Source organism: Fistularia commersonii, chromosome 27, assembly GCF_037954325.1.
Source record: "Fistularia commersonii isolate RoL2024-O1a breed Wild chromosome 27, RoL_Fcom_v1.0, whole genome shotgun sequence".
Lineage (NCBI taxonomy): Eukaryota > Metazoa > Chordata > Actinopteri > Syngnathiformes > Fistulariidae > Fistularia > Fistularia commersonii.
Window position 1 is genome coordinate 3,467,451 of NC_141310.1, and position 26,244 is coordinate 3,493,694.

Here is a 26,244-nt window from a genome sequence, read left to right on the forward strand (position 1 = left end):
GAGGGGAAAGTACGAGACACGACGGTTTAAGAGCAAAGCCACATTTCAGCGGACGACCAAGGTATTGAAAAGGAGAGGGAATAAATAGTAAGGAATACCAAAGTGTAGAAAATAACCTTACGTAGCAGATTTTTCAATTATGGGTCTGCTTTCCATTAAGCCGGAGGCGAACGGAGCCACAGCCCTGGGAGCGCTCCGGTCACGAGGCAGCCAGTAAAACCACAGGACAGGCGATATATAACATAGTACAAATTCTATACACAGCGCATGTTGACACAGAAACAGGACCGATCAGAAGTGTGTGGTCGATCAAGACGCGATCATTTGGCGTGGGGTTTATTGCTGCACGCAGCCGCAGATGCCTTCCGATATTCACCGCGAACGTAAAGAAGGCTTTAGACTACACTTCGTTAGCAAACTGCTTTTTGCACAATCCTTTATTTGAACAATAAACAAAATAGAACGCTGGAAGCTTGAAATTAAAAGACAGAGGAATAATTTTTTTAAAGTCATTATCCCAACAATTCCCAGCAGACAATAGTGTTAGGAGCACATACTGAAAAGATAGACATTATCGAAGCATTTCACCAGCACGTTTTCCTGACTAGCCATGAGACAGAAATAAAACTGCACAACAGAAAGCTCCCGTTCGAAAGTCCCAACACCCGAACATTCTCAGAAGGGCGGGGGTGGGGGGGGATGACAAGGGGGGGGTACACAAATGTCACAATTTGTGCAGAAATGAGAGCAAAGCCAGCAGCACGACTGAACTGTCGTTCGTGTCGAAGGTGTGATGGCCGTTCCCGTGTGGGATGAGTCGCAGGCCGCGATGAGACGCGGCGACAAAACCTCCATTCCGAGTGAAAAATACTTTATTTTTTTGCACAAATCGCAGGAGACGGGGGCCGAGATACTGCAGTCCTTTGGTTTACCTGGGAAAGGTGTTGGTTTTTTTTTTTTCTATCTCCCTCTCTCTTTCTCTCTACAAGAAAATCCAGCATGGACAAAGCAATGCAACAAAAGGTGATCAACACAGAGGCTGAAATTCCAATTTAAAATTAAAATCGGAAAAATATCGAATCGGGCCAAATGCGACGTGGCAATTCCTTATTTTAAGTCATTTGGATTTCCTAAAATAGCATAGTTAGTGGGTACTACAATGCGCCATTTTGTGAAAAAGTGGCCGAACAAATCAAGTCAAAAGCATCACTTTTGGGGACGTGAGGCCGAGAGCAGCCGTCACCGAGTGCTCCTCCTGGTAGCGTTCGCACTGCCACGCCGGCGCAGGTGTTTGGAATGAAGTCGGCCTTTAGCGAAGTGACAGAAAGGGACAAGGCGGAAAGGAATATCAAGCGAAAAACTAGTTCAATTTTATTCATTGTTGTGCTTTATCCTGTGTAATTTCTTGTCAAAACGCCAATTTAGTTGGCAAGCAGATTTCAGATGGGGGAGCATGAGCATGGGGGACATAAGAGATGATCAACGACAGAAAGAAAAACTAACATTCTTTAGTAGCTCTAACCAAAAAAAAAAAAATATATATATCACAACCAATGAATGATGCAAAAAATTATTTTCAACAAAAGCAAACACTATCTCTCCTTTTGTGCACGTGTCCAATGTCTTAATGTTTTCCATGATGCGTTGTCCCACTTCCCAGAAACCATCACTGTCCCTCAGTGTGGAGGCAAACCTGGGCCACAGAGGTGTCCGGGTATCAGCTACACCCACCCGCCCCTCCCCACGCTCCTGGCAGTCCGTTCCGCTGCCGCCGGATACGTGGGTAGGGCTCGGACACCGAGTGGGTAAAACGTCACAGATCGAACCTAAGGCAGTCCCCGCTAGTAGCTGAGTTAGGGGGGGTCGGGTGGGCTGTGTGGCTCAACACTACAACGATAAGCCACCTATTACACAGGTGGAACCCTTTAGAACAGGAAGGACAAAGAAAGAAAGAAAAAAAAAAAAAAGACGACGGATGGATGGGGGGGGGGGGGGGACGTACAACAAATGTAAACCGGGGCGGGTTTCGCAGTGGAATTTTATCTCGAATGCTTGCCGTTTTTCTCCAGAGCAAGAACTGAGTCTAAAAACTAGAACGGCCCTTCAGTACCCAAACAAGAATTTAGTCAGCTAAATTATCTTTTTCTGTTTTTCTTTTTTTAAACAGTTTTATTCTAAATATTTGCCGGTCGTATGGTATTCTTCGATCAGTTTATACTCTGAGCACAGAAGCTTATTTGTTATCACTTAAATTCTAAAGCGCATTAATGTTTTTTTTCCTTTTTTCATTTTTATTTTTTTTTAAAAGTCATTCTAAATCTAAACCCAGATACCATAGCAGTTCTCTCAAACAGTCAGTTCATTTCATAGTCAACGTACGGCGGTTTTCTCTCCGTCTCTCTCTCGATTGACGATTTCAAGCCGTACGTAGCTTTGAAAGCGTCACAGAATGGCGGAAATGGAGGAAGAGGGGGTGGGAGCGGGGGCGGGAGGGGGGTCGGTGGCAGAAAACAAAACTTGGCGGTGGGAGGAGAGGCTTGTGATGATGCTGGTGCTGGCTGGGCCTTGTCAATGCACTCGGGCAAATTCAAATGGGCTTTTCAACTGCTGCAAATTGACTTAAGCTCACAGTTCTCCTAAAAGGCAAACACAGATAATTCTATGTCGGTTCCTTAAAAATGGGTACTTCAAACAAGAGTAAATTGCTCCAGCAGTCCACTTGCAGCCTGTGGTAGATAGTTCGTCCTGTGGGAACCCATCGTCCATGGGCCGGGCCAAGCCGCGGGGCCCGGAACCCCGGTCCCACCTCTGTCTATCCAACAGTCCTTCCTTGGTTCTTTAAGAAAAATGAAAAGAAGAAAAACAAAAAAAACAAACACAGCAGTGGTGCACAGAGAAGAGAGAGCAGTCACAGGGAAACTGTGAATGCAACTTGTTTCTCTTCCTCCGGGACACGGGAGGGGGGAGTGGTGGTTGAAAAAGCTGGTTCTCGGGGAAAAGCAGGGAAAAGGGAGGGAAGGAGGAGGAAAATCTTGCAATAGAAGTCAGGCAGTGTTCCTGTTTGTAGGTCTGTGTGTGTTTGTGTAGGTGTGCTGTCGACGAGGGCATTTGGAGCATGGATGATGGTTTGTGTGTGTGGTTGTGTGTGTGTGTGTGTGTTTGTAGGTATATGCGGCTTTGCTTGCGTGCGTCGGCGCGTGTGATGTGTGCGTCTACAGCAGGTCGACGCGGCGGTAGTACAGCAGGTAAGCGGTGCGCTCTGCCGTCTGCTTCACCACCTGGTACTGGCTGATGACCTTCACAGCCTGGTCGTCGATGCGCAGCCAGCCGTTAAGACCGATGTGGAAGACATCCGTGGTGTAATGACCACCTGTTGCACTGTTCCCGTGGTGATAGACAACTGGAGGGGAGAACAAGAACACAGCGTGGATTAAGACGGTGCGGTGTTCGATGACAGGCCGCTCTCCTACAGATGGAGGCGTCTTCCTTTACGCACAAACACACAAGACCCAGGTGAGCAAGTAGCTTCACTGGTCCCGCTGACAGCAGGAGGCCTTTCTGATCGATTCCTCTCAGATCTGAGCTAAACTCAGGAGGACAAGGATTGACTTTCGTTCAAGCCCATCAAGTCCTGAACTTCACCGTGGGATTAGGAGAGTCAGAGATCTCGAAATGAATTACGACGACGAGCCGAGCACGAGGCAGTCATGAATGAAAGCACAGACACAACATATATCAATCACGAAATACAAATTTTGCAACGTTTTATTTATACTGTTTGGGTAAAAGCTGTGATTATTTTTGCTAATCTGCCAAGGGATTTGTAACTTCTCAGGTGAACTTGCTGAATCGATGTGATGTAAACAGTGCGGCGCACCTGCAAAGAGCCTGTAAGTTCTTTGGCCTTTCACAACTTTGCTCCGCACCCCAGAGGACAGGAGATCTGGAAAGGAACGTGAGAGAATTAGCTATGTGAACACAGATAGATGACCGCACATTTCACTGTAAATGTAATGTCTTTAATTTGTACTGTCACTTCTGAAAAAATCTCCTTAGAACAGCTGCTGCTGACCTCTAGGCCAGGTCACCCTTGGGCAAGAGATCCTGATCTCAATGGATTCTTTTTTACCTTTTTTAAAGGTTAATAAATGGACTTCGAACCTACGCAGGGACAAAAATTTGGAATTTGCAATTTTGGAAAGAGGATGCCAAGATAAACCTACAACGTAGTTCGTAAAAATGATTTTACCAGCGTATTAAAATAATAGTGACACAGATATTGAGAAACAGAGCTCCTCACAGACGTGTATTGCAACATTCCCTTTTGATTTCATTCCAGATTTTATTAGTTTATTAGTCACGGTCAAACTTTCCCCGTCCATTTGTATATCAAAGTGACTAATCTCTGCCTGGGAAACTTTCTTTCAGAGAATGTCAAAAGCACTGACTTCTCGGTTTGTTTTGGACAAAACAGGGCAATCATTATCTCGAACCAAACCCCGCTGATGTTTGTTCCCGTCCCTCTGGGGACCGGAGGGACGGCCCCGTGTGCGTGGACTGCTCCAATTTAACGGTGACGTTCATTTCACATGACGACACAGGCTTTCGGGAACATGACGCCAAACAATGGCTTTTCATGATGGGGACGCAGAAACGCGCCAAAGTAGCCATGACCCATTTTCCCCTCGCTTGGAGCGAGGAGGGAAATCTAAGGTTTTTGGTAAATCCAGTGAGAGGCGGTCAGAGATTTGCCAGAGCGGCTGTTCAGAGTCATTTGTTTGGAGTTTCCTTTTAAAGAACTCATGAGGTTTTAACATGGGATTTCTGACTCCGTGTGCGAACGTCTTCATTATACGGGCACTGCAATTCGCGAACATCGAGTCCACGGCATTCCTTGAGCGTGCGGCCCGAGGTGCTGCTCTCACCTTTGCTAATTTCCAGGTCAACGGGGTAGTCGATGATCTTTGTCAGTTTCTGGCAGCCTCCGGTCTTTTCGAAGACGAACCTCTTCAGATGCAGCACAAGCACTGGCGGCAGCTCCTCCAGAGTCACCCGCCGACTGATTTCAATCTAAAGGGACGAAAATACATGAAACGTGTGCGGTGGAAAGAAAATACTGTGCGGTGAGGAGCCAAATAAAACAAATTAGCTCGACTTAAAGAGACTTTCAAAAACGAGCCCGGGGATTTTAAATTGTAGACATGGGTTAAAGAGCCAGTAAAAATCTAAATAGGAACAAGACAAGTAAAAACCAGGATTATCTGGGTTGAGGGAAGGGGTTATTGAGGAGAACTCTTAAACCACTGTTTTCTGCCTTTTTAAAAGAAAGTTAAGTCCATTCTGTGACTAAAGTTTCCTCCATCTATGCAGAAAGAGCTTCTTAAATGAAAAAAGCCCTTTAGAATGTTAAACGCTTCCTACTATAACAGACGGCACGTGGAAACTCAAATCAACTGGACCCCCTAAGAGATGTGACAGGAATCGGGGACAGATTGCAAACATTGTTTGCGTGTCGATCCGTCAACGGAGAGATAAAAGTTCAGTTTGGCGACAAACGACAAGCCAAATATAAACAAATATTGTAGAATTAAGATCATTTTCCCATCTAAGCCCTCAAAACCAACAAAGACGGGTATAGGAGCATCTCTCTGCACCTCCTGCTTCGTTTTAGTAGTGTAGCCTTGGACCGACTCTCGTGCCACCAAGGTCTCCAGGGCCTCCTGGACAGTGCGGATCTTCTCTGACTGGATGTCCAGCTGCAGGGTGAAGAAGGGCTGCAGCGTGGCCGACTCCTTTGAGTTCTGCTGATACACCACCGATCTGACAGAGACAAAACATCGGGTGAGACATCCCGCCACCAATATCCGCTCATCCAACTACAGTACAATTGGCAATTAACCAAACTAAAATGTCAAAAAAAAAAAAAAAAAAAAAAAAAACATCCTACACTTCTGGATTATGGTATGCTTGAGCGTCAATGTTGGAGCGCTAATTAATTAGAAAGTCCTCATCTGCATTCTAACCTGTTCTACAATGACTATCAAGTAAAAACAACCTAATTTCCAACAGTAAGAAAAAGGCACAACACATCTAAAACCCATTTCTGCATCACATTCAGTCGGTGCGACAAGAAATGTTCCTTCTTCCAATTCTGTTTGTTGTGAGAAAAGCACAAAGCAAACGTTTAATCGGAACAAGAACATGCTGTTACACGCCTAGGAAGGGAGACTGACACTCAGAAAGACAGCTCCCATGGTAACGTGTACACGAGAGATTCAAAGGAACCGACACTATGAAAAGTTCTGTTGCCGTTGCTAAAACAAAAAGATCCTTAACTATTGTCATTATGATAATGAGAGACAAAAACATGACATCTTCTTGGCTGCTGCTTTCCGGAGACAACACGAAGGTCCACCGCCACCACAGGGAAGATGATTGACAAACTGTTTTTGACTGAGTTGTAAAAAAATAGGGGACAGCTGCCAAACCATAGAACTTTGAGTGTGGGCCATTGCAGCAAGACAGTCTATGAATTTGAATTCTTCAGGCAACGCAATATTTGTAATTGTTATTCTCCTACAAGCTGGAGACACCAGCCACGTTCGTAGGTCTTCCTTGCCCTCCCTGTGGCATTGACTCAAGAAGGTGCTGGAAAACCCTTTTCTTGTAAACCCTAGAATTGATTGTGTGTCAAAAACAGAGTGGATCATTTTCTGGAAGACCGGCTCGTCTGGCATCCACCAGCATGCTAGTTAAAAGTCACTTCATTCTTCTTCATTCCACATTCTACAAAACCAAACGCAATGAGCTCCACCATGTCAATGGTTGGTTATTTAATTTGATGCTCAGTACCTAATAAAATGGCCAGATAGACAATGAGGTGAGTGTCCTTGAGCTGAGACGTCTGCTGTAACTGAGTACTTCCACTGTAAACAGTCACGGCTTCTCCACTTTGTGTTAGGCATAATCCTTGTATTGAAATCAATAATACGTTTGGTAAAATTGTGTTTTAGAATGTTCAAATGTTCTCATTAGACACCTTAAAAGAGCATGAAATAAGAAATCAGAATAAATGGCTTGTTTGGCTTTAAAAAAACAAACAAACGTGGTGACTGCTGAATCTGACCAAGAAAAATTCTGAGAGGAAACAGCAGCTTTACTCCTGGCTGTTCAAGACAAGCATTAAAACCGAGCAAAACAATGTTCATTGAGAGACACTGTGATACCTCAGGACAAGCCAATTATATTTGCCTCAAAAACTTTTGGCAGGCACACAGATATACACCACACTGAAAAAATATACATTTCTGGATTCTCTTTCTCTCTTATTTATCTGGTCTCCAACAATCCCCCGTGCAAAAAAAAAAAAAAAAATCTGAGATGCTATAAAATTAGTATGGAGCAGGACAGTGCCAGACCCAACCTCATAGAACATGTTATTTAGGCAGGCTACACCCACAATGGTTCTTAACCTTTAAATTAGTCTGAGAGTGCTCCACACGGACTGATGCTGAGACGTCTGCCCACAGCAGGCCCGCAGAGGCTGTTGTTTTGAAGGACAGCTGTGCTTGTTCGGCAAAGGTGGGGCAAGGCTTGTGACATAAAAGATTTGCGATGCCGTCATGAGGAGAGGTCAAATGCTCCAGAGCAAGCCACGAGTCAGCCACATAAACCTCTCATGTCAACAGAGCCTGCTGTTTTCCCTTCGGCGTGTCGCCATAAAGTTTTCATTTACAAGCACGACAATGTGTCCATGTACCTGATGTGCCCGCCAAATATATCAGTGATTGGTGTGCGGACAAAGTCAGCTTGGCGGGTGATGGAAGTCTTGTTTCGGGGGCCAACTTGCTCCCACTCATCCTCGCTACCCTCTTCCTCCTTGTCAGCGACATCCTCCTCCACACCTGGCTGGGATTCTGGTCCATTGGTCATGGAAGTTTCTGCTCAAAAACACACAGCAGGAAAACCCCTTAAAAACTGACATATTTGAAGCTTCTCCCAAGAAAAAATAAATAAAATAAATAAAAGACTACTTCCCATCTGAATTAGACATCAATATGTAATGTACCCTTGAAATTAAACAGAAAATTAACCCACGCAGATTAGTTTCCTTTTAACTTGAGGAATTATCTTAACCTAATATTATAAAAACACTGGAATATTTAACAAATGATATTTTTAAAGCTACAAACGTAACACAAATTGCACAAGACTAATAATAACAGGCTTGTCTGCTTTAAACAGGGCGGTTCAAACAAGCAACTGGCTGAATCAAGACAATATTTGCAAAGATGTTGCGTGTCTTGCGACAAGATTTTCAAAAAGGGAAGGTGCCAAATGTTCTTACTCTCTTCCTGAGGTGAGATTAGTTTTTTCAGTGCCAGCATCTCCTCGTGCAGTCCGTTGAGAGTGAAGCCAAGATACTCCTCCGCATCTTCCTGTCGACCCTGGCAGCACAGCACAAACACACCACTGCCAATTAAAACCCACCAAGAATGCCAGCTGTCAAAATGTGTGCGCGCAAGTAAGCGCATCTGCAGAAATTAAGGGTTTACTCACTCCAGCTCCTGCCGACCTCATCAGATAATAAATGATTCAACAATTTTACCCATTAAATTTGTGAATTAAGACCGGTGCACACTGTTGCAATAATTGTGACAGTCGTAAAAAGAGTTTGAAAAAAAAAAATTCCGAAGCATGAACATTTCCTACAGGTACTGTCTGTTCGAAGAGAACTGTTTTCAAAGTGAGTAGTTGTTTGCAAAAAGAAACAACCGGTTCCAATTATCCAGTTGGGTATTTCTGCATAGGAGAGGCTTCTTGGGTTACCTTTTCAGACAGACTTGACTTGATGAGAGTGAGGAGTCTATAAATATATGTTGGTTCAAAAGATACACCAGGCCGAATGTCCTTCATGACTTTGTCTCCGACAGCTGTGGACAGTTGCAAATCCCACATAAGTAACATGGACATCAAATTACATAAAATAAATAAAATGCAGACAGGTGTCATTACAACGTACCTTGCTGTTTGGTTTTTGATGGCACGGGCATGTTGTTAAACTCATTTACCAGCCTTACACTGCCAAACACAGACACACACGTGTGAAGAAACTATATATATTATGTGGACTGCCATCCCATTCATCTGCAGTTTGGATTGACATTACTCACAAGTTGTCTATCATGGGCGTGGAGGTGCATGGTCTCTGAGTTTCATTATGCAGGGGAATGGACTTCATCAGGTGATACATGGGAGGGCATGCAATCAGGGCCTGTAGGGTCTGGGGGCTTAGGAGTCAGGGAGGAACACAAGGTGCGATGACAAATTGCCATATTCTTTATATCATTGAATGGGCATATCATATATAATATCTTGAAGAAGTAGTGAAAATTTAAGGGATTCTTTTGAGTCTTCTTATGAGTAAGAACCCGTGTTTTTTTTTTTTTTGGCTTTTTTAATGAGGTGTTATTACATGTGAAAAGAGCAATGCACATGATGATGCAGCAATGCAATAGCATGCTGATATGCCGTGGGATTAGTCTGGTCCCGGCAGACAAAAAATGTCCCAGGAATGCAGACCAGCAGGACGCTCAGGGGGCAGCGAGTTTATCTTTTGATTTCTCTTCACTGAGTGGAGCGAGGATGTCAACTAATCGGCACCTGATTGTGAGTTGGACTGGGTGTGAAAGGGGGTCCGCTAACATCTGGTGGACGGCCGTGTCTTTGTGGTCTTTCATTCCCACCTCAGCAGGGAGTTTTTTTTCCTCCATTGGGCTTGGGGGGGCTGGAGACATGGAATCCAAAAGGGCCATGTTCAAGGCTTTCATTATGGAGGCTTCTGGCAAACTGTTAAGCAATTGAGAAAAGGGAAGGGGGGGGGGCTTGGCCCAAGCTGCTAATAGCAAGGGAAGAGAACTGTGCACTCTTACGCTGAAGAAATACTAAACCCCACTGACACGTGTTCGGCAGAGGCGGCAGAGCTTGCACACTGACAAATCTCGTAAAAGCCTTGCGGAGGTTACCAAGGCAGTCCAGAAGCCCCTCAATGGGGTTTGGATGAGATTTGTCCACAGCTAATAAAGTCTCAGGATATTTGGGGGCTGTCTAGGCTGCTGTGCATTGACTTAGGAGCAACAGAGTGGTGCAGTTGCCCCCCGACACTTTTTTTTTTTTAAAGGGTACCTGGGGTTCAGCCTACAACAGTGAAGCTTATGCTTACAGGACGATCTGCACGTTCAATTCAGAGGTAATGGTTTCTCTGCCGGAAAACTACCAGCAAGTTGCATGGTAGCTGCACTAGGTGAGGGAGTACCCGCGGTATCTCCGCGGTCTTATCTACGAGTGGGCGTGTAATGGCGTGTTAGTTCAGATATGCTCGTCAGTGAAGTTTCAAAATCAATGTTGGCACTGCGTGGGTCTGTTGTGGTGAGGAACTAACTGGGCCAGAAAGCAGAGTTCCCAGACCAGTGTATTTACATTCCAGCCCTCACCTATGGTCATGAGCTTGGGGTAGTGACTGAAAGAATGAGGTTACAGATATTAGCAGCTGAAAAGACTTTCCTCTCGGTATGACTGAGCTTAGCCTTAGATATATGAGGAGCAGCTCAGTCGTCCGCAGGGGCAGAGACACGGCTCGCTCTCAACAGAGGGAGTCAGCGGAGTTTGGCTATCCGGTAAGGATGTCTCCGGGACAACGCCTATAAGAGGTGTTCCTGGCACATCCAACTGGCAGCTGACCCGGTGGTCAGAGAACACACTGGATTATGTGTTTCGTCTAGCCTGGGAACGTCTTGGGGTCCCTCTGGAGGCGCTCTGTATGTCTCTAGGGAGAGGGATGCTGGGGTGACCTTACTCGGTTTGCTGCAACAGTGACGAGACCCCTGATAAGGGGACAAAAATACACAATCTCTCCCTCTCTCTCCAGGCTTATATGCCGTTACTCGCGTTACAATCCGTTGTGAACATACCTAGTTGTGAACAAGTGAGTGGCCAAAGCAGACAGCTCTTTCAAAGGATACAGCGTTGATATAACACCAGTTTCCCTTGTTGATTAGTCCTCTCGGCTGCAAAGACACTGGTTTATGTATCAACTTCACATTCTCTATAAGTTCTGGGGATTCAAAAAACACAGGATTCTTAACACATCATCTCTGCACAAAACCAAGAAAGATAAATTCAACAGTTTCTAGCATGGAGGCAAAATTTTCATTTTATGAGATATGGTCCGTTCATGAAACCACTGCAAGATCACAGAACTGCTTTTCTTTGCATGAGTGGCAATGTTCCTTCTTCCAACCCTGTTTCTCAGGACAAAAGCACAAGAAGCACTCAGAATCAGAGGAAGGACATGCTGTACCACGTCTAGGAAGGGGGACTGTCATTCAATAACACAGCTCCCATGGTAACGTGGACAAAGTTTTACACAGGTGACTTAAAATTTAAAAGAATCAGGCATTAACAATCTACGAGTGTAACTGAGGAGACAAAATGGTCAAATAAAACATGAAGAACGCTTTCAGTGTGTGTATCTGACCTGCATTAATACTGAAGGTAGTAAGGTCAAACAACACATTTCATTACAAAAAAGGTAACCAATGAAGACCTAACATACAGAGTAAATAACAGCTTAACAGCAAACTAACAGCTTAACAGTAAACTAATTAACACTGAATTCTAACCAGTTTCTCAGTCCATGTTTTCCTTGCTTTTTTCCCCCCTAAAATGCTACCGAATGTATGCTGAATTAATACAATCAAAGAGAGAAAATTAAAACAGCATTTATAAAAGGACATGTCACCATTCACCAGATTCTCTTAGCTTTCCAGAATTAAGATTCCAGAAAATTTTAGTCTTCAGGAATGCATCAAAAATAGATCATATTTTCAGGACTTAGGACTTCACAAAAGTTTTCCTATTTTGGGATTTGGCATTTAAATTGTTGGATTATTCCTATCACAAATTAACAAAAAAGAAAACTGGCATGGTTGGTGGATGCAATACCCTTGGCACTGAACATCAGATCTCGCTTTAAGCAGCATGGTTACCCTGCAATCTAACTTTTTGGTAAGGAGTCATGACGAAAATTATTGAAAAATATTGATACTCTTCATTGTTGACCATCGAACTGCTGAGCATAGAAACCACAGTGTGAGTTCATTATTTTATATTTCAATTTCAGTCAGGACAAATGTGACCCACCAACTGGCAGATTCAGGCTGCTATCATTAAGAGTCAGATCATATCCCATATATCACTTTTCAGGGGCAAGTTACTGAGCAAGGAGGTTCTTCAACAACAGCACAAAAGGCTATTCGGCTTAATCTGTCTGTTTTGTACGGTAACTTGGACAAATGGCCCGACAAAATCAAACAGAACGATTCATAAAATCCCTCTTTTCTGGAACTGAGATCAGAAAGTTCAAACTCAATTAGCCACTGATGGACCCTTTTTTTTTTTTTTAACAGGTTCTTCACATCAAGAGTTGTGGTCACATCAGGATAATATGACACAACCTAGCCCTACAAGAAAGTGAATGTAGGTCAATTCTTTTAGACCTGCCTTTAAGAATCAAACAACAGCGGAAAAACTTCTACGTAAACTTCAACAATGAGGGAAGTCTCATTGAATCATATAGGCCCCCCACATAAAAAAATGAAAACAAAAGCATACAATTTTCCTTAAGAAGATTAATAAAAAATAAACCTTGTACATAAATCCCATATATGAAATCCCCTATAAAACCTCACCACTTGAAAAACAGTCCCTGTGTGTCTCATCCTGACACCAAGACCTTTCCCAAAGTGGGCTTTGAGTCTTCACAAGCATTCCCAACCTGCTTCAATGCCCAGTGGTGCTTGTGTATTTTGATGTTTGAAGTTAGCAACATACAAATGTGATCAATGAGCTGGGACCTGACAGTTGTTTTGGATGCAGCGCCACCAAAGCACTCATTACATTTCTTAAGCATTAGCAAAACATGCCTGATACATCTTAACGTGGCACTGTTAGCATGAGCTAACTTGGGACTTTTCCCTTCTCTATGGAGGCTTCATTTGAAATCTGGTTCTCTTATTTATCCCACTCCGGAACAGACAGCCTGAGAGGTAGATCAGTACAGTTGTCTCAACATTGCCACCAAGTGGACAGAGAGTGAACTTGAGACCACTCATGTATCCTGTAGATAATTGTGAGGGTTCTCGGTCAGTAAAACTGGCAAACGGAGTTGGTTTCTCTCCTTGAAGACGCTTCACCTGTCATCCAAGAGGCTTCTCCAGTTCTAACAGACTATGGGGAGTTTCTGGGATATATTCTTTGATGCTGCCACCCCATGTGCCCCATAATTTACCCTCGGGGACAAATACACTTTGTTCTGATAACTGGTTATATCTGGTATATAACCAACAGTGTGTTAGAGCTAACAAAGCCTCAGAGGATGAGAGGCGAAATGTCCCCAAGGACAGAAACCAAGTCCTGTTGCCACGATGACGGATGCCAAAAAGATCCAGGGCAGTAAATCGTTTTGAGGTCGGACTGACCTGATGAAGGGTAATGTATTTTATAGGAAATCAGTTGAGTACATTTTATATAATACCTGCAAGTTTGGGGGCCATAGGATCCTCTGATACAGGGACAGGTCCATCCTTGACCTCCACAACTTTCTCAGGCTCCTCTGGCGTAGCAAGGGTGGGAGTCACAACCTCCACAACATTCTTTACCTCCACAAAGGCCTGTGGGCCCCCGGGCAGAGGCTTGGAGTTGTGGAAGAGACTAGCCCAGGATTTAGGGAGGTTGGCAGACGCTGCAGCTGGAGCTGCAGATGAAGGGGCCTGCTCTGTCACTACTGGCTGGGTGGGGGAGTCGGGGGAGACCTGCTGAGCCCGTTCCCCACTCTCACAGTCTTCTTTTTGTCCATCTGCAATGACAGGAGTATCTGGCTCGGCGAGGCCATTAGCCACCCCGCCATCTGCTATATCCCCACCCTCCAGTTCAGTAGTCGTAACGGATGTGGCAGCAGAGGGGGTGCCCACAGCAGCCGAGGGAGGAAGAGGTGATTTGGAGCAGGGACTGTGGGGAGTGTCTGAAAGTTCGGGGCTCTGGGGAGCCAAATGATCTGGCTGCAGATCTGCAGTCCTCGATCCCTCTGTCATCCCTCTGCTTTGAGAGGAGGATGAAGAGCAAGATGTTGCATTGTTGCCATCTGATAAAGAAGCAGCTCCGCTTGTTAAGTCTAAAGAAGAGTTATCTGGGCTATCACAAGTCCTCTGGCTGACAGTGGATGTAGGGGCAAACTTTGCTGCCGTCACTGCAGCTGCAGCCGCGGAGACCAGACCAGGAGTGGAAAGTTCGACCCCTGACAACGCCTTACCATCCAAATCCTCAGCATTGTGGTGTACGGCACCTTGCGCATGTCCATTCACCAGCGCTGTCAGAGGCGTCCCGTCTGCTACACCGCTGTTGCTGCCGCCCGTCAACGGATCCAGGTAGTTGTAGTATCCCGGCGGCCGCTTTTTCTTTTTCTTCCTCTCTCGCTGTCCCAGGCTGCCAGGCAGTCCGTCCATGTCCTGGCAGGCCTGGTGATTGTCCAGGACTGAGGTCTCTGAGTCAGGGCCATCCAGTGAGTTGAAGTCAGTTCCATCGGGCACGTCAGCTACTGGAGGGCTTGTCTGTTGGGCCTTCTGGACTGCCTGGCAGCCCAGGATGAACTCTGGAGCCTGAGGATTAAGGGTGCTCGATACCTTGTACAAAGGATCATTTACACCAACAGGCTTGGAATCCATCACCTCGTCAACACCAAACTCAATGCGCTGATAGTCTTCTGCTGTAGACAACATACAAATACAAATTAAGACACTGAAAATGCAGTACACAGACTATCGCTGAATGTCACTGCTGAATTTCAAACAAGTTATTCTACAGTCCTAATTTTAGCCTCTGAAAAATAGACCATTGCCTACAGAAATTGTGAAATGGTTGGGTAATACCGATACCAAAGATAAATAAGGCCCCTTTTCAGCACTAACAGCTACCGGCCATGTGTATCCTTGACCAAATACACATTCCTTTTGTTTGAATAAAACCAGCCAAAAATCTTCATAATACATAGCAAATTGGAATGCTTTAATGAGTTGTGCAAAGATTTCTAAATGTTAACTTGTAACTCTTTGAGACCATTCTGTATGTGTGATAGAAAGGGGGGGGGGGTCGACAAGAACCACTGGCAAGGAGGGAGCATTGCGTAAAACTAACCTCTGAAATAATTATGGAATGAAATAATTCCCGACGGACATAATAGGCCCATCTAGCACTTACCTTGGTGAGCCACTCCAGAATATTAAACGACTTTTCTGATGATATTATAGTGCATGCAGTCTAGGCCCTCATGTGTCAAAGATTTCTAAAGGAAAATGTTTCCCCCACCCAAAACTGATTTGAGGCAAACATATTTTGATTTGAACTGAACGTATATGTAAAATAATCGACTGACTCCAAAACGTAGTGTCATTTGCATGTCTTGCTATTTTTTCCTGGATGAAGTTGATAGAGTATTTATAGAAATGTAGTAGCTACTCCTCTTTTATGTGTTTATCTGCTTTTGTTTTGTAACTGTTTGTATCACTATGTATTTTCACATAAGAGAAAATATCAAATGTGTGTCAGTTGGCATATAGTCTGAGCATTCAGAGCCCACAGCATTACCAATGATCTAAACAAATGTCAAAACACTTCCTGAAAATTAGTGTTCGTTTTTTTATGTACATGTATATATATTGGTCACAAAGTGTCAATCAGAGAAACAAATTTCACCATTAGACAACGAACAGTCACCATTCTACAGTTAAAGTGTGGCATAGCGGCTCATACAGTCAATCATTATGCAGTGTGAGGCATAAAGTGAAAAGGAAAACAAACAGGAAACATTAGTAGGTGCAAATCAGAAAAAATAATCCAAGTACTTTTCATAGTGAGTCTGTTGTCTGGTCCCCCAAATATAGAACCTTGATATTCAGAGGTTAAAGGTACGATGGCAGCAGTTACCTCCTCTGCTGGGATTAGAAGAGTCCCCCTGTTAGTATAACTGAAATCACACTTCACATCTGCAAAACTGATTCAGTTGTAAACCTCGACAATGTAAGGCTAAAGAGGGTCACACAGGTTAGCAACCACATGAAACCACTACTATGCCCCTGGTTTAATTGTTAAATCATACTAAAATTCAAAATAATTAAAAGTCAACCTGGAATCTTACAGCGGTGAAAATGCATTATATGCAAAAGAGGATAAGATACTTCACAGTATCTTGAGCATGCAAAGCTCTACAGATTTAAATCAACAGGCAAGAGAAAGAATACAGGCGCAAGGTTTAGAAAGCCACCAGTTTGGAGACCTGGATTTTCAGTTTTACAGCAAACGGACAACAGCTAGTCAAGCCACAGTGTGTCTGGCTGCTCAACTCACCGCAAACCTGCAGTCCCATTGACTCCATAATAAAAGGTACCGCAGGAGTGCAGTAATTTCCTAAATAACCAATACAAATCAAGGTAAGGCAAATGTCAAGTGCAAATGGGAAGCATTTTTAAAAGGATCCTTTGTTTTGGGTATTCGGTGGCTTGAAAGATAACTGATGAAAATTCTATTTGTTAAAAAAAATAAAAAATGAAAGAAAAATGTCATCTATTGATAATTTTTGAGATAACTCTTGTAAACATATGAAAAAGTAAGCAATGATGTATAAAGTATCTCCCTCTCAGGTGGGACGCAACTGCTAGAAGCCTGGCAAATTACCTTACATTTCAAACAGTTTGCACATTGCCAAGTACTATGTCTGGAGGCAGGGAATTATCAACCCAATTAATTTTCAAGGGGAAAATGTTGATTTTAAATTATGGCCAGCATGTTAAATGTACTTACCAGAAGACTGACTGACGCATGGAACTTTGTCGTTGAATGGAGGAAGCTGCAAGGAGATAAAGACCAGAGGTAAAATTTGCAGTGAAAAATAAGGTATATAAGGTATATATATATGACACATTAACCATCCTGGTATTCAGAGAGTTCAAAATGACAGTATGGATTTTAACCCGTCTAAACCTTACCTCGACATAACATCGTGGAGTCACGAAAAACTGATTGATCTCATCAGGGCTGAATTCCCCAAAGATGTACTGCGGGGAGAAATCAATACAACCATTAGTTAAGAAAGTGGAAATCTTTTTTTTTTTTTTTTTATTAACATTTCAAAATTACTGAGAACTCTTGAGGGGGGGGGAAATCACTCCTATTTGTTTAAAATGGTCCTAAATGGTTGGTGCAATATGTATTTGGTTAAAAAGAAAAATTCCATGGCTTTATTACCAATCAAACTGAAATGTCCAAATGTGTGTATAGCTAAAATCAAGCGAGTACAAACAAAATCATGGAAGTTAATGTAGGTATGAAAAATATATCAATTCGTGAAATGAGAAAATGTACTGACAAATGAAATTATTAAATAGATAATTACACAGACACAAGGAATGGTTGTTTATTTTTTCCCACTCAAATTTGAAATACAAAAATGCCAATCAATACTAACATGCACAAAGGTAAAGCAACAACATTAAACACAGTGACCGGGACAGTCAACGAGAGCAAGTGTGACTTGCTCCAGACATGAGATGACAAGGCGGCAGGAAAAGAGGCTATACAACTGACAAATGGGCGTTTGTTTTGCACAACCAAAAGCCTCAACATTTCTCCACTAACTTCCTCAGATGGCTATATTGTTCTTCTGATGACTTTTTTTTTTGTCATCTGGGACTCTTGGTAATGCAGTAAATGTAGTTTCACAGCGGGTCACTATCTAAAGTATCAGGTTGACTTCAAAAGAATTCAAACTTTCTGAATAAGTGGAGGATCATGATGGCTGTGCTCCTATTGTGCCAGGATTGGGGTTTCCCAGATTTTGTATTGTAATTATTTAATTAGTTGATTGTCATTACCTTTTTTAATCACTGTAAAATGAATTGTGCAGTCAATGTTGTTATCTGGGACCATGCCCCACCCGTCACAGCGACGGGGGAATGACCAAACCCGAGTGAACACATGTGAATGGAAAACACAGTGTGAAAAGGTGAAATGAACTCAGTAGCCATGCTGTCAAATCCTCTCAGTGAAATAAACAGTGGAACGTGAAAGGGGATGGACAAAGAAAAGAAAGTGCAACTCAAGCATATGTAACTCTTTGCAAACGAGGCCCCCCACGCGAGGGCCCACATTGCTGAAATTGCACTACGAGCGACAAACAGCCAACAGTAATCCAATGGGTTCAGGAAGGCTAATACAATCACAACAGAATGAATGTCCCTTTGCTTCATTCTGCAGGCGTGCCACACGTACCACACTAAGCTTCCTTAGCTGCTCGTATGGCCTGAGGATTACGACAAATTAGCCATCTGTATGATTTCAACACAGTTTAGTGAGAACACAACACACACCAGGACTAATAAGGAGGGCCTGACATGTAAGCAAAGAAATATCGGGTGACACTGTGCATGTAAATATTGTCCAGACACTAGAACAAGCATCCACAGACAACAAAATTAACCTTTTCAAATATAAAATAGATCCTAAGTCCAACCACCGCAGTCAAGTCCCAAGTCAAAGAATTCATCTTCTAATACCACTGAAACAGACACAGCCAGCATGTCTGTGATTGTTCCCTTAAATTGGAATGCAGAGTTATTAATGGACAACTTGGCTGAGTATAAAAATGCTGCAGAGCCACGACAAATAAGGTCAGACTAGTTTTCAATAGCCCTCTGGAGCTTGTCTCTGTCTGTCTACTAGTGTGATGCAGTAATACAGTGACCATTAACACCATGCATTTACTATGAAGCACTGAGAATTTCAATTCTGCTCTATAATTTTAAAATGGAACTACATTCAATTTGTTTTTTTTTTTTCCAAATAACTGCTTGGCTTCAGTCAAAGCAGATTTGGGGTCATCTTCATGTAGAAGCAACAGAGAACATTCGGTGCCTTCGAACCACTGTCTGGACTCATGACATAGAACATGGCCAAATAGCCATCTTTCGAAACAATGACAAAGAAACAAAACCTGAATGCCATGAATGACTCAAGTTAATTTTTAATACATTTGGGAATATGCTGAAGTTGATTGAGAAATACTGCTGCAAATGGCTGGAACCAGAGACTTGGCTGCAAGAGAGGAGGTGGTCAGCAGCACAGATCAACCTGTACATGTAATACTATCCTTTTGTCTTAGCACAAGATTCGGCCCCATGTGGCTTTTACACATAGCCTTGGGCAACAATAACAAATCCAAAACAACTGATATTATTAGATTCAGGAGTACTGATGAACCCAATGGTATCAGCAACAGCCAAAACAACCACACAGAGGATGAATGAATGTTCTCCTAGTTAAGAAAGCACTGATTAACCAGCATTCACCTGACACCAGCCAAGCAGTCCCGGCATAACCTGTGCCTGGATTTACATAAACACTGTTTGGTGGTTCACCTCGTAAAAGCTGCAACATGCTACTCACGCAGAGCTGACATGGCTCACACTGTGTGAAAGAGACAATTGGCAAAAAGAGAGCTCTGTATGGGCAAGAGGAGCAACAGGAGAACACCCGGGAAAACTTTAATTGTGTCAAAGTGAATCAGACCTTCTCAAACAAACAGCTGAATAAAATGTTAGCTGGTAGAAGGAGGTGATTGGGGATGTAGGACTTGTTAAGAGCAGTTCAGATACAGACTTCAGAGACAAAAAACAACAACACACAAACTGCAGAATTTTGAGGTTTAATCAAAATATATCTATAGATATTTTGGACAGCTCTTGCATTGATACCATCCACCTGTATTTAGAATGCATTCTTTTACCACTTTGTCTAGGAATATTTTACATGATTAAAACAACAATAACACCAAGGTATATTCTACTTTCCACTGGCAAACTTACAAGTGTCACCAACTACTAGGCAACACTTGAGTGTTTCACACAAGTCTGATCAGTTTTGAAACCAGTCTCCCCCTTCTGCTGCAGGCAGTGACACGAGCAAGTGATCAAATCAGAGCAGGCTTTGCCAGACAACCACCATTTCAAGCCACACAAAGCACACCCCAGCACTATTGCATCTGTTACAAAATTCTGTCCGTACATTTATGCAAACTAATATACAGATATGCCCAAAATAGGATTATTATAGCCTAATCACAAACTGGTATCTGAAGTGCTCTATTATACACACTCAATTTTTAGCTGAAGGTTTGTAACCACTGGTTTTAAATTATAATGAACAATCTTAGATATTAATTATACTACGTCGTTGCCTGGCTGGAGATATACATTTTGGCGAGGATCAGCTTGTTAAAAACATGAGCTACTACTAAATTCACTCATGATTATGAATTGATGATATCTTACAAAAATACTGTAAATAGACTAAAATGTGCTCCTAACCCCTTGAAACCTCGAACAAGGGGGAGAATGTCAGTTGATTTTCAGTGCAACAGTACATCAGTTTTACATATCATTTCTATCAAAACAATGATACATTAGACATTGTTCAGTAGATGATTTAAATAATTTAATAATTAAAAGCAGCTTTCCCCGTGGTAATTATTTTTCAAAGGATGAAATGTGTGACTGCTCAGAAACTGTAATACATCAATGCTACATCATTGAAAAGTCACAAGTCAAAGGTAAGGAAATACAGTAGAAATGTTCACTCAAATTATTTTCATGACATAAACAAAAGGTCAATGATCATAGATTAAGAAAAAACACAATTCAATTTTACCATCACATATTATAATGAAAAGAATTTGATTTCTTTGCATTTCAGGACAATTGGGACAGTATGTTTGTAACTCTGTTTCACTGTCCCCCGTGGATTTTCTCTAGTGACAAAACAAGGTAATGTCGCTTGTTGACTTCATGGATATTACAGATAAGAGAAACATGTTAATTTGCATTAAGTGCTGATGCATGCATGCATGCAGGGGGAAAACAGATTCCTCTTCCAGAGATTAAACTGATGCCTAATGACTCGCATGCAATATTCTGGAGTTTTATACCAGTGTATGGAGAGTCCAACAGTGATGTACTTCTTAAACTACTAAGAATAAACAATCAAGAGCACTGTGACAATGGCCACCGTGACGTACTGTCAATTACAGACCTGTTTATTTTCTGTTGCGCATAAGCTTCAATATAATTTGTCTTCAAGCTTTTCCCAATGTAATACTTTTGTCAGTAAATGCCGTTATTTGTATGTTCCGCACTTTTTTTTACTGTAACAGCATAGCGCTATCAACTGGTTCAACAGTTCAGAAAAGAAATTCAGTGCACTGCTTTTACGCTTAGATTATGGATTGTGCAGCATTATGGTGTCCCCAGAATTTACACTGATATCATTTGTATATTCTGTTGCATGGTTGCTAAATGTAGATTGCATTGTATTCCATTCTACTAGACTTGAGCACCGTTCTGCTATACTTTTGTTTTCAGAAAAATTCATGTCTGACTTAGGGGTTTGCCAGTTAACTTGGGAGCTCCCCAAATCTTTATGCTTTTAACAGATGCTGATTAAATTCAAAATGAAACAAAAAAGGACATTTTACATTTAGTTTGGTGAAAATGATCATTTTCACATACTTTCAAAAAAATAATTAAGGGTCAATAAATGAAGCCTTAGCAGAAGCAAAATACAGAGGTATTTCAGCATCATTGTTCACAGTCTAAGCAATCCCATGGACAGAGAAATAAATTACATACAATACACGTTACGTTTAAACAGACAGGGATTGAGGACATTTTACCATCAGACATGCTGACCTGTTCAAATGAATCCTTCTGGATTCCTCCAGTGACTGTAATGGGCAGAATAGCTGACAGCAAGGGAAAAAGCTCTTGATTGTAAGGAAGGACCACTGACCAGTGGGTGGGGGGGGGGGGGGGGCTGATGGGGGCTACGTATCCAGGCCAATAGGATCTGATATAATGTAGTATTTTGGATATCCCTAATATAACTACAAATAGAGAAGGGAATAAAGGTTTGTTCCTGTGGCTGAAAGGAAGTAAATCTGCAAAGGGCTTGAAAGTACACTGAGGAAAGGTGATTGAGAGAACATGACACCTGCACTGAGCAGTACTTAAGAGGCAAGTCAGTCAGTGAGCTGACTTCCACCGATGGGAGCAGAACAAGAGCTCAGTAGATACCTTGCCCTGTATATCTGATGTAAACTCTGCCAGTGATACCAGCTGAGACCCACCCAGCCAAAAACCCGCCAAGAGAAGACTGTTTAAAAAGATGGGGAGCATTATCGTTAACGCAAAAGCAGGAAGATATGATGAGCGATCATGTTCACAAGCACACAGACTGATCAGGGAGAATGGCAACAATGTCTGTTCCAGTTGTGAGATCACAGCTAAATAAGGAGATCCTACGTTAAAAGACTGCATTTCTAGAGAAAACTGAGCAAACGTAGCTCACCATAGACCACTAGAGAGAAGACTAAAACAAGGCAGAAAGACAACAACTGGATTGAGACGCAAATCCTGCTGCGATCATTCTGCTGCAGGCTAGCATATTGTGAATAACAGACCAATCCCTCCACTAACACAGCACCAAATGAAGTTGTGTCTCTGTCAAAATATGGACTACACGATTGGTGACCAGGAAGTATCTCACATGGTTCCAGTGACACAACAGCCATGAAGCAAAACGTAAATATCTCAGAGAGCAAGACATCAGTTAGTGTAAGCGACGACTGAAAACTTAAATGCATAAATATAGTATCAGGCGTCTATTCAGTTCTGTACGGTTTCAGACTCTGCCCCCGTTATCACAGTAAATCCATTAGTCATTCTTGTGAACCTATTTAACCAGCAAACGTAAATATATCTGACTCAAATGGGATATATGGAAATTAATTTTCAGTTGGGTTTTATTTGTCCAGATTCTGTGCCCTTAACCCAAGCGCAGCTCCTGCTAATATACTTTCACTTGAGCTGTGGCAACTGACATTTGTGTTGGCTGTCAGGGCTCTTTGCAACATATTTCAAATGTTTAGAGTTATACTGATGGTCCAAAGTAATTATGCTAAATATTTCCAAAAGTAAACACCCAAGGTTATGTCTTCTTCCTACTTTGATATGGGGCCACGAATACACAAACTGCCATAACAGGTACTTTGTGCTAACAGGAAAAGTTAAAATGGGACTGGAAAATAAAAATACAATTAGCAGTTACAATGAATGAGGAAATGGCCATTCAATGTTTCTGAGGGGGCAGAGTGGAGGTACAAGGGCATTTTATCTAGAATACCCAACTTTGCCGTGTCCATGACTAGTTTGGTATCACAACATCAGTACTTCTCCCTTTTCCTCCTTCAATTAACCGCCTCCCAACTTTAAGTTTAGATCAATAGATTTGTATGTCTGTGGTGCTAATGTGACCGTAGTGAATACTAAATTGTATATGAGCTGTACAATTTCTTGCTTGGATGTTGTTCGGGTTCACACTTGCGTAATATTAGACAGTTCTCTAGATAGAGAACTGTGGTTATGTTAACTAGATAGTTAACATATGAAAAGTGTTACCCCCGAAATTGACTGAAACCTGTGTGGTTTTAACAGTCTACAAAGGTGAAGAGCCCAAAGAAGTGAAAGCATGCAGTTCCTACAGCCATTCTCCACGTTCCGATTATTGTTTGGCCAAACAATTATATTGTGTTTGCCCGAGAATAGTCAGCTGGTTTCAATGGATTATTTGATGTGGAACACGGCATCAATTTACTACTTGAAAAACTTCACACTTGGCCTGACTCTGAAAGCATCTGTTCGCTAGACTTTGAAATGGGCCTTCCCACATGATGGGCAACTTCCTCGGAATCCAGACCCACGCTGCTACCACGGCGTGGAGGCGCAGACCGGTGGTATAAACACAAACCCGAACAGACCCACTCTGGGTTAATAATCGTACTCGATGACGAACCTCAACAGTTACTGGAGGCCCAAATTGACGCACATTTAGCTAACCAGCTAGTTAGCGAGCCGACTTTGTATCACCGCTCCACCTGTGCGAAAGTGCTAGCGGAGGCTAACGTTAACGGAGCAGCACGAAGTTGCTCACTGCAGTCGATGCCAGCTCGGGAGGTAACATGCGGCCGAACAGTTCACAGAACCGCCGCCGTGCTTTCTCAGCAACCGGGAAATGATTTTGAAAAAGCCTATATCACAATTACTTAAGAGACATATGCACTCGTGGAAGGCCTGTCGCCACACTGAGCAGGTGGGCCATGCATACACGCAGCAGTTTTGTGTCACTTCAGCGTACACCACGGATAAACACATGACACCGGCGGGATCTAACGCCGAAGTGTCGCCGACACACGAAGAACCTCGTCTACATATGATTCCCGTGAACAAGGCGGTCGCGGACTGGAGATATGTTGCAGAGACCGCCGCTGGCTCATTTGAATGAAGGGATGTGGGGCCTGTTAGCTGCCATGCTGGTGGTGATTCAGTAAGGCTTAGCGGGGCATTAGCAAGCACTTTTCAATACTCGCGTTTTCAATGACACGAGTGCACATTTGAACCAAACGACACGGTGTGTGGAGTCAAACACCCGCTATAACGTGCAAATATCTGAGGTTAAAGTGTTTCGCACAGTCAGCGCCGTCATGAGTGTATAAATTAACGTTACCCAACGTGCAGCCGGAGCTGATTTACGGGCTAATGTTAGCCAGCTAGCTTAGCTACCTGGTTGCTGTGAGAAGCCATGCTCCCGGTGAGATTTTCTCTCCTCCGCTGACAAGACGAAAACTCTCCGGGGAAGGTGTCCTTGCTTGTAATGACAGTCACGACAGACGTCCTACTTCGATGCCATTGCCATTTTCCCAATGACGTCCTGGCAGTCACTCGTTTCGATCCATAAAATGCATTAGCACTTCATGTTGCTCGCCTTGCCGTCACCGCCATTTCTCTCTAGCATCTTCCTCGCTTGCTAGCCGAGCCAGCGCGCGGTCGGTTGTAGGGGGAGCGTGCGCTCAAGGAATAACGAAGACACTTCCGGTGTGGGTTTGCACTCTGACTTCACAATAAAATTATACATCTACACGCCGCAGAATGATTTACATCCACTTTTTAAGGCGCGTTTCTTAAATTCAAAAGAATACAACACATTTCCTGTTTTTCCAAATACATTACGAAAATGTATTTACAAGAGTACACGTTGCATTAATGTATAGCAAGATAACCCCAATGACATCCCAGATACAACTTGAGCACTGAGGTAGTCACACACACATTTTTGGGTGTTTTTTGAGGGGGAAATCAGGTTTGCTTTTGTGCATTAAGTGCAATATTGATGGGTTCTCTAATCTTGACACGAAATGAACACAGGGAGATGATGGGATGAGAGCTAACCGACACGTCAAGCCAGGCAAATGGTAAGACGATCCTTGTGTGAAGTAGGGCATCAGAAATACCCCACCCAGATATTTACAAAGGCATGTATTGTTTAATGTCCCCCAGCACCCTGCTGTGAGCAATCACTTTCAGATTCCACTCCATTGTGGACGATGTGTGTTTGTATCAAAATAAAGTTATATCAAGCTACCACTGTGAACCAAATGTATCCTTCAAGGATGGATGCAAGACTTTGATGTATGAGTTAAAACTTGCAGGCAGGCTCATTTAATTTCATTTCCTGGACTTTGAATTGGACTTTTTACCATGACATGTGTCTGTGTGTCCTCAGGACAACTAATCCTGGTAAAGACCTGGGTTGACATTTATTTTGAAATATATCGATGATCGGCGGAAACACTGGTACAATGGCGTTAACTGAACCTTTCCGCGTTTCGTAGCGTGTGACCGTGTGTGTCGTCCGGGTTGGGGCATGATTCGCACATTTGTGGAAGTTGAGCTATGATCTAAACGAAAATGTATTGTTTTTCTTTCTTTTACTGTTTTATTTTTCAAACACAATTTCCGTTTTAACGGAAACTTGCCAAAGCAGCATGCGTTTTCCTTTTCGATCCACTCAATAATTAAAAAAAAAAACAATTTCAACTGTTTGTTTCTCGTGCTAGAGTCCCTCGTAAAAAATGAATGTATTAAAATAGACACGCTGCACGTCAAACACATCAAAAACACTTTACAAATGAAAAACGATGCACAAAACTGGCTTCCGTTGGTGTTTGGTTGATCTGCGTTATAAAGTGGG

General features: G+C 42.8%; 1 protein-coding gene and 1 non-coding gene across 4 annotated transcripts; both read right to left on the minus strand.

Moving 5' to 3' along the window:
- Positions 1 to 406: 406 nt before the first annotated feature.
- Positions 407 to 25,038, minus strand: usp10 (ubiquitin specific peptidase 10). Of its 3 annotated transcripts, none has more exons than XM_086174580.1 (15): positions 24,777 to 25,038; positions 17,097 to 17,165; positions 16,912 to 16,957; positions 16,459 to 16,518; positions 13,595 to 14,818; positions 11,022 to 11,113; positions 9,174 to 9,283; positions 9,023 to 9,081; positions 8,830 to 8,933; positions 8,348 to 8,447; positions 7,760 to 7,940; positions 5,655 to 5,820; positions 4,926 to 5,070; positions 3,878 to 3,943; positions 407 to 3,400 (listed from the first exon to the last, which is right to left on the minus strand). In XM_086174580.1, the coding sequence occupies exons 1-15, from the start codon at positions 24,795 to 24,797 to the stop codon at positions 3,213 to 3,215; spliced, it is 2,631 nt and encodes an 876-aa protein (XP_086030706.1). In that variant the 5' UTR covers positions 24,798 to 25,038; the 3' UTR covers positions 407 to 3,212. The 3 variants fall into 3 exon arrangements, with proteins under 3 accessions (XP_086030706.1, XP_086030705.1, XP_086030707.1); XM_086174579.1 differs by having other exon boundaries at positions 13,595 to 14,821; XM_086174581.1 differs by lacking the exon at positions 16,459 to 16,518 and having other exon boundaries at positions 13,595 to 14,821.
- Positions 6,132 to 6,266, minus strand: LOC147217784 (small nucleolar RNA SNORA24). The gene has a single exon (XR_015108900.1). It is a non-coding gene; the product is annotated as a small nucleolar RNA SNORA24 (small nucleolar RNA).
- Positions 25,039 to 26,244: the final 1,206 nt, after the last annotated feature.

What these genes read in the sequence shown, in the direction of transcription:
- usp10 (XM_086174579.1), bottom strand. Translation starts at nt 24,797, where the DNA reads ATGGCTTCTCACAGCAACCAG. An exon ending in TGGCTTCTCACAGCAACCAG is followed by an intron (nt 17,166 to 24,776) that starts GTAGCTAAGCTA and finishes TTCTCCCCGCAG; the next exon opens with TACATCTTTGGGGAATTCAG. An exon ending in TATGGCCCCCAAACTTGCAG is followed by an intron (nt 11,114 to 13,594) that starts GTATTATATAAA and finishes TTGAATCCCCAG; the next exon opens with AACTTATAGAGAATGTGAAG.